General features: G+C 42.3%; 1 protein-coding gene across 3 annotated transcripts in view; it reads left to right on the top strand.

Moving 5' to 3' along the window:
• Col14a1 (collagen type XIV alpha 1 chain) overlaps positions 1-8,845 on the top strand; it is a 209,322-nt gene that overhangs the window by 108,235 nt on the left and 92,242 nt on the right. For all 3 annotated transcript variants that reach the window (XM_029469983.1, XM_021183602.2, XM_029469984.1), the window contains exons 21-23: positions 1,526-1,648; positions 3,981-4,130; positions 8,115-8,231. In XM_029469983.1, the coding sequence (XP_029325843.1) occupies positions 1,526-1,648; positions 3,981-4,130; positions 8,115-8,231 (390 nt within the window). The remainder of the gene's footprint in view (positions 1-1,525; positions 1,649-3,980; positions 4,131-8,114; positions 8,232-8,845) is intronic.

The following is an 8,845-nucleotide window of genomic DNA, read 5'->3' on the forward strand; positions in this document are numbered from 1 at the left end:
CTCCTTCTCCTTCTCTTCTTCTTCTTCCTCTTCCTCTTCCTCTTCCTCTTCTTCTTCCTCCTCCTCCTCCTCTTCTACTTTTTTGTTTTTCTTTTCTTTTCCTCTCATAGGCCTTGTTTTATGTTTTTAGATAAGCAGATAGCAAATGTGCTTTCTTTTTATTACAGTTTTGTGAGTTTTGACACATGTATGGGTTCACATAATCATCACCACTAAAGTAGGAAGTAGAAAGCAATGATATCTCCCCAATCCTGTCTCATGTAGCAATACCCTTCGTAGTATTGTCTTGCTCACATTCCTACCCCCTGCAACCTCTGTTGCTTCGTTAGTCAGCTTCTTATTGTTGTTGTTGTAACATATTAATTGAGACAATCAACTAAAAAGGGAAGGTTCATCCTACAGTTTATCTTGCTTGCAGAGTGTTCTGGGACCAGAGCTTAGCATAATTGTCATCAGAGAGATCAGAGAGATCTCATCCAGTGGGTGTAGATTCAGAGTCCCACAGCCAGACAAGGTGGAGCTCAGGGAGTCCTGTGAAGGAGGGGGAGGAAGAATTGGAGGAACCAGAGGGATCAGAAACACCACCAGAACAAGGTCCACTGAATCAACTGACTGGAACTCATGGAGATCCCAGAGATCAGGGAGCCAGTAGGAGTCTGACCTAGGACATCTCTATATATGTTATGGCTGAATAGCTTGGTGTTCTTGTGGGATTCCTAACAGTGGGAGCAGAAGGCTATCTCTGACTCTTTTGCCTACTTGTCAGATTTTGGTCTGTCTACTCAATTGCCTTGTCCAGCCTTGATGTGATGGTATATGCCTGGTCTAGAAAACTGAAAAGATATTTATAATGCATAGTTTCCTGTTTGAACTCCCATTGGAGTGTGAAGGATAGAGGGAGGAATTGCAGTGGGGACTGCTGCCCAAGTGCCCCTCCACAGCCTTTTGCCCTATTTGAACTGTTCATCTGCCTTTAAATTATAATAATGTAGGGAACACACATTGGGAGGCCCAAAGGGAGTGGGAAGAGGGAGTTGGACATAGGTGTAATCAAGACACATTGCATACATGTATAATATTGTCAGAGAATAAAGACACATAAGTATACACTGATATGGAGGTGGAAGAGAGAGAGAGTATCTATCTCATGATGCAGACTCTCTCCACCAGTGATAATCACCAGTAACATTGTACAGTAGTATCCTCAATATGGACAGATGTGTGTGTTTTGGTGTGTGTGGAGCACATCGATGCAAAGATAGAGGTTTTTAATAAGCATCATTCAATTTTATTTTTGGTTAAAATTAATTGAAAAGAGAGTCATCATACTGTGAATGAATCTCTGGATTTCAGATAAAACTCAGTCACCACAAGAGCAACTTTTCACATTTGCATGTTCAAAACACTCAACCACCCCACTGTGAACTTTGTTGATGTTTTATTTGCAAATGTGTTTAGCTTTGTGGGGAAATAACCAAAAGGAAACTATACTGAACCTCTTCTTTTCTCTCTTCTGTCTGCACAGTGCCCTCCTCTGGTCCTCAAAACTTAAGGGTCTCAGAAGAATGGTACAACCGTTTACGCATTACATGGGACCCACCCTCTGGCCCTGTGAAGGGCTATAGGATTGTCTACAAACCTGTGAGTGGTAAGTCCTTCTCAGAACCCAAAAATCCAAAATTCTAAAATTTTTATTTTGCACACACACACACGCACACACATTCCTTTGCCAGAACATGCAAGTAGAGGTTAGAGAACAGCTAGGAAGAGTCAGTTCTCTCTTTCCATCATGTGGGTTCCAGGTGTCAACTCAAGTGGCCAGGCTTGATGGCAAAACTGTGGCGCCAGATCAATGATGCAAACATATTTTAAGATCATTTCTGGCATTGTTTCTGTCAGTGTTAGGCTTTATATATTAAACCACTAAGAGGTGCTTCTTATCTTTTTTGAGGAGAAGGGTTTTGTTGGGTAGGCATTATTAGAAGGACAAAATGATGACTTCATATAGAAAACAATATGCACACCAATGAAGGGATAGGTTATTTACTGAGTGTATGTCTGCTTGACCTAATCTCACCCCAGGCAGGGAACAAGTCTAAGGAAAGCTGGACTCCCCAGGAGTAGTGGGGAGGTCATAGTTCAATGGATGTGTAAGCTCTAGACACTTAAAATCCCTACGTTTAATTTTTTCTTCTGCTTCTTAGATAAGTTAGACAAATTCTATTGACAAACTTTTCTTTCTCTTCATTTAAAAAGTATGCTGTGGGGTAAAACTTAGCAAAGTTAAAAAAAAAAACTTCTTCCTGAGATATGCTCTCTCTTCTACCTCCAAGTCACTGTATACTTAAGTGTCTTTCTTCCCTGGCAATATTATACATATATGCAATGTGTCTTGATTATATCTACGCCCAACTTCCTCTTCCCACTCTCTTTGGGCCTCCCAATGTGTGTTCCTTACATCATTATAATTTAAAGACAGATGAACAGTTCAAATAGGGAGAACTTTTACCCCAGGCAAAAGGCTGTGGAGGGGCACTTGGGCAGCAGTACCCGCTGCAATTCCTCTCTCTAACCTTCACACCCCCGTGACATTTTAAACAGGAAAATATGTAGATCTTTTCAGTTTTCTAGATTTGACCTTCAGAACTCTGGCTGTTCATCAGAAAGGGCTCCTCAAACTATTCTTAATTTGGCAGGAAAAAATGTTAAAAGATAATTAGGGGCTATGAAAAATTTCATTTCTCTCTCTCAAAAACTTGAATGGCCACAGTGTGTCTTGCAGGGCATTGCTATCGCTCTTATTCTAGCCTTCATTCTTCCTCTCCTGCCACTTATCCAGGTCCTGTTGTTATCCAGTCCATGTGATTACAGTAGCCCCACTTCCAGTCTCTCCAGAAAAATATCCTTACGAACCATGAAAATAAAATAGTAGGCAAAGATCAAGGCCTGCTCCACATTCACTTTTTCAGAGTAACCACAGATTTTATTTCTTTTGTCTCTGCCACAGGTCTAAGGTGCATATACACTTATGCAACGTGTTCTGGATCCTTTAAAAATATATATCATTGTCTGAGTATTAAAACAGCTTTCTTATATTAAATTTGTGATTTTCAATTGCTATGGTTTGCCCTCAGTAGAGATAGGTTTGATTGTCACACGTTGGGGTATGGCATTTTACATCTAGTAGATACTGGTAAATACTGTTCAACTCAATAGTACTTTCCTACCTTAGAATAATTGTCCTTCAGTGTTCAGGATGTCATTAGTATTGTGGTTGTCCTGGAGAGGCAGCTACATGTGATCATGTGTGTTAGCTTTTTGTAGCATAGGAAAATCCAAAAACCATGTAGACTTGCTGCTAGAATGGGGTTCCTGGAGGGAAGTGATGAGTGCTTAGAAATTATCACTAACTCGAAGCTCTTAAAAGGAAACACAGAGAAGAAAAGACAGCAGGTAAAAAGGCAGAATAAGACAGCACAGACTGTACTTGACACTTAAGACTCCAGTGGTTTAAATGCAGTTGAAGACACAACAGCCCCAAAATCCAGCATAGCTGAGGCCATGGTTTAGGAGTAGATGGTGCTATTAGTGGCGACATCTACCCAGATCTCCTATCATAAGGTGTGGTCTGGTGTCCAGGATAGAGCTTTCTGTCCTTGACTTCTGCTGGCATGTCATGTAGAGGCAGTAGGGAATTACGTCTTCCACTGGGCAACTGCTGATTGCTTCTGATAATATACAAGTCAGAATAAGTTGCTGGGTGGATAGTGAAGTGTATCAACATTCTAAGTACAAGGGATAAAACGCTACTAGAGGAAGGACTAACATCTGCTTTAGAGACAGATGAGACTAGGTTCTAGCCTCAACCTAGTTGTTTGCTCGCTGGGTAAACCTGAGTAACAGTCAAGAGTTGGTTGAAGACTGTAGTCTCTCAGAGCACGTGCATGTTGTGACTGTAGTGTATACTCTGTCTCTTTCAGTCCCTGGTCAAACTCTGGAGACCTTCGTGGGTGCTGACATCAACACCATTGTCATGACAAATCTCCTCAGTGGAATGGACTACACTGTGAAGATCTTTGCTTCCCAGGCGTCAGGCTTCAGTGATGCTCTGACTGGCCTCGTGCAAACACGTAAGCCCGATTGATGTCTGCTTGCTTCAGTCCCATTAGTGGCTTTGTGCTTGGTTCCCCCTGAGACTTGTCGCTCACTCCCTGTTTTCAGTGCAGCCATTGGCTTTTCTTCCCTCTGCATTACTCTTTCTGGATGGCATTCTGTGGAGAGAAAGGTGTGGTAGTTTCTCAGGGCTGTCCAGAGCTCTAGTTGGCAGGCAGATGCCAGCAGCTGCTTTTCTGATTGACTCGATGGCTGCAGCTAGGATTTCCCTCTGGAAAGTCTGTTGGCACTTTTCAAATTAGGTGAGTTTTTCCAAATAGCCAATAGTCTGACATGGCCAATGCTAGTTAAAGCTGGGCCAAGGAGAAGTTTGCCTTCTCTCAAAGTACTGCGACTCATCACACACACACACACACACACACACACACACACACACACACACCACACCACACCACACATCATTGATTGAAAGTACATGTCACTCCACTCTAAGACCTTTTTGTATTCTTTTATGAATTTTCATATGGGGATTTCTCATTGGCATCTGAACTTCTAGACACACATGGAATTATGTAGTGCTTTCCAAATTTCAATAGACATGTTCTATTGTTCTGAAATTTTGTTATATAGCTCTATATCATCTGCTGTACTTCTTTAGATCAACTTACATGTTCAGATCCAAATACGTTAAAAAAAACATATCTCTACGATATACCCAAGGTTGGTACTTTTAATACATAACGAAGATAATAGACACATGATGGAGAGACAGCATGCTCTATAAAGTATACTTGTGTGCTTTTAGTAGCATGGGCATCATTCTTAAGATGTGTGGTGATAGAAAATTTGAAATGAAACTTAACTGCCTCACGTATTAGTGATGGCCCTGGACAAAGTAGTCCCTGTCTCAGGATCACAAACCTTCTCAATTCTAAGATAAAGCCAATAGCCATCCTGTACCAACCACGGTTGCTATGGATGCTACAGGAGCCAATGTATGCAAAGTGCCTGTTATGGCAGGCTCTCCATGAATAGCTGCTATTATTGTAATAATTGTGTTATACTTGGCATGCATATGATATTCATCTCAAATAGAATGATTAGTAAAAAAAAATGTCATTCAAGAATTTGGCTTCTATAAGACCAGGCTCCAAGTTACCTTTCATTTCATGTAGATCCTGTACTTCTATGAAAGGAAACTTCCTAAATTCCCTTCTGTGGAGTATCTTGACATCTCAAAGATTAGATACTGAATAAGCTTTATAATTTTATCTCAAAAGAATTGTTCCCCCTGCCTCCCTGACCATTTGGTATGATGATACCACATCGTTTAGAAGGCTGATGTAGGAGAATCAGGGTTACATAAAAAGATTCTATCTTAAAAACCACAAAACAAACAAGCAAAAATAAGAAATGGAACAAAGTCCGGCATGGCGGAATACACCTTTAATCCCAGCTCTCGGGAATCAAACCAAACCAAACCAAAATAAAACAACCCATAAACTTATACACACAGTCCCCCAAAATGGGTTCTCTGTATTTGAGGACTCCAGGGTATCTTTTGCCTATGGTTCTGTCTTCTTGACTACTGAGGTGACACTGTTTCCGGTACTAGCACAGTCACTAAGTAAGGTCCTCTGCTGTGCTGTGACAGCAGTGCTCAGCTCCTCCTTATCATGCCTGAGCCTCTGTTGTCAGCATCCCTCCCTGCTCTCCCTCTACTCTTCTGCTTTATGTCTCTACCACTTGCATTGTCTCTGGACTTCTTTTTATTGGCATCATTTTGTGTATTCCTTTTCTCACTCCGTATTTCTTTTTTCTTTTCTTTTCTTCTCTCCATTAGTAAGAACGCTGAACACTCCAAACATACTTTTGAAAACAGAGAATATTAAATTGTTTTATACGCTCACCCATTAAGTAGACGTTAAACAGTTGTTGCTTGTTCTCTTTCTCTCACGTAAAATACAACCTCACACAATGAAACATAATTTAATGTTTTAAAAACAATTTTAGCACGGTTGTTATAATTGTTAATTTCCCTTTCTTGTGTGTGGGTTAAAATAGTTTCCCGTGTCCGGCCCGCCACAGGGCTAGGGCCGCACATGGAGGTGGACACCGGAAATTTGACTGTGCACACCCCACACAGCTGCTGGGTGGGCACTGGACTGTGAGAAGCTGCAAGACCCCACTCCAGGGGTGGGGAGCGCAGTCTGAGGTCCCTCTGACCTGCTGGAATTGGCTCGGGGTCCTCAGGCCTACAGGGAGGCAGAGGATGACAGGTTCTCACTCTTGGGCACTACGGATGCCGCTGGATACTGCGGAAGAGCTGAGAAAGGAGTGGAGGGCCCACTGGTGGGCTCTGGACTAAGGAGAAGAGTGCTCCAGCTGGGTCCCGAGGGGAGGAGAGTGTCTCTGGCTTGTTAGGGCAGGTTGGCTTGGCTTGGTGGAAGCAATGGTGGAAACACAGGGAGGCCTCCTGTGTGAGATTAGACTCAGCTCTTTAGAGGAAGACCTGCTCCGTTGTTCCCCATGGTGGGTACCAATGAGAAGAGGCAGTTCATGGTGTTAAGGCATTTATTGTAGAAAGGCAGAGAGAGGTAGAGAGTAGAGAAATAGAGGCCAGCCATGGCCACGTGGAGAGAAGGGGAAGGGAATCCAGAGAGAGGGGGAGCAAGAGGGCAAGAGAGAGGCAACAGTAAGAGTAAGAGAATAAGAGAGGGAAGAAGGGGCGAGAGTAAGAGAATAAGAGGGAAGAATAAGAGGGAAGAAGGGGCGAGAGTAAGAGAATAAGAGGGAAGAAGGGGCGAGAGTAAGAGAATAAGAGAGGGAAGAAAAGAATAAGAGAGGGAAGAAAAGAATAAGAGAGGGAAGAAGTGGGGCGGAGCATACCTGGCTGTTGCCAAGTAACTGTGAGGGTGGAGTCCAGGCAGAATACCTGTGACTGATGGCCACACACCTCTCAGCTGGGGGAGCGGTAGGGGGCGGTGGGGTTGGAGGGCCTGTGGGAGGCTGTAGCTGAGACAGGAGCCAGGGGTTCAAGGGGCGTGGCCAAACACCTGCCTTTCCTTGCAGACAGTCACCTGCTTGATCTGAGCTTGACCAGGGACCAAGCTGCATATCACAGCTCACTGCCCCACACTTGGATGGGGAAGGGAATATTTTAGTTTGCTTTAGAAAATGAGTCTCCCCCCTATGTTCCACCAGAGAGGAGCAAAATGAAGATGTAAATTGTGATGATGAAAGACTATTTTACTATCTTGAAAACAATAATTATGTAGTAATTTCATTTTATGAGTTAACTAAGAGAGGGTGACATAAAAGAAAAGTCATATGGAAGGAAGAGGTTATTTGGGAAATGCATTTTTTTTTTGCTTTTGATTCTAAATGATAAACACCAAGTGCATATTTTTATTTTGTCCTGAAGAAATCTTTCCATTGTTTCCCCAAAATGATCCTCCAATGTAGATCAGAATTCTAAGGTGAAAAACCCCAAACAGTTTTGCTTACATGTGCAAACTCTACAATTTAATTTCCAAATAGGTTCATTCTTATTCCATTCCATTTTTATTTTTATTTTGATTACTTTTTCACTGCCCATATTTATAGGGTATGCTGTGGGTTTTTAATACATGGATCCATCATGACAAGATCTAATTAGGATAATTAGCATATATCTCCTTAAGTGTTTATCTTTTGTGTGTGTGTGTGGGGGGGTGAGACTATTCAAAATATGCTGTTCTTTTGGTTTTAAAACCTGCAGTGCATTGTAATAAGCTATAGCAGGCCCACTGTGTGATAGCCCAACTGTGTGATAGTTCCATTGTGTGATAGGACAGTTGGCTTCATTCCTTTCTTGGTTACTCAGAATAGCAAAGGAGTTCCTCCCTCACCTTCTAGTCTCCCCACTGTCCCCAGCTTCTCGTAGCTAATCCTTTTTTTAAATCCTTTTTATGAGATCATAATGGGATATCTATTGCCGTTTTGTTTCTGTTTTGTTACAGTGTTCTTGGGGGTGACAGATCTCCAAGCCAATCAGGTTGAAATGACAAGTTTGTGTGCTCGGTGGCAAATACATCGCCATGCCACAGCCTACAGGATAGTTCTAGAATCCCTTCAGGGTAAGTACAATTTTGTGAAGTACTCGCATGCCTGCTTCTGTGCAGATCATCTTGGAAAGTCATATTAGGCTAGAGCTCTCATCTGCAAGCTGCATGTTCGGGGCTCAAAGATGCATCATGTGACATCAGCCCTGCTGAACTTAACCCATGACTGCCTGTCTTCTGTTAAGAGATATAACCACAGCATTGGTTTTATGAGGTATATGCTCAGAAGATACATGTAGAAGCTTATCCACAAGCTCCTAAACAATGCAATCTGCTGTTGGTCTCAGGAGCCAAATAACCAGAACTAGCATACATTCAAATTGCACGGTGCTAGCACCGTGTTACTCACTCCATGGTGACCAGCTTCAAATGCCATGCTTTTCTGAGTGTTTCGTTACTTTGGTGGTAACTCATGAACACATTCTTTTTTTTTAAAACATGTTTATGGACATTTTATTTTTAAGATTTATTTATTTATTATATGTAAGTACACTGTAGCTGTCTTCAGACACTCCAGAAGAGGGCATCAGATTTCGTTACGGATGGTTGTGAGCCACCATGTGGTTGCTGGGATTTGAACTCAGGACCTTCGGAAGAGCAATCGGAGCTCTTAACCACTGAGCCATCTC

Source organism: Mus caroli, chromosome 15 (genome assembly GCF_900094665.2).
Source record: "Mus caroli chromosome 15, CAROLI_EIJ_v1.1, whole genome shotgun sequence".
NCBI lineage: Eukaryota > Metazoa > Chordata > Mammalia > Rodentia > Muridae > Mus > Mus caroli.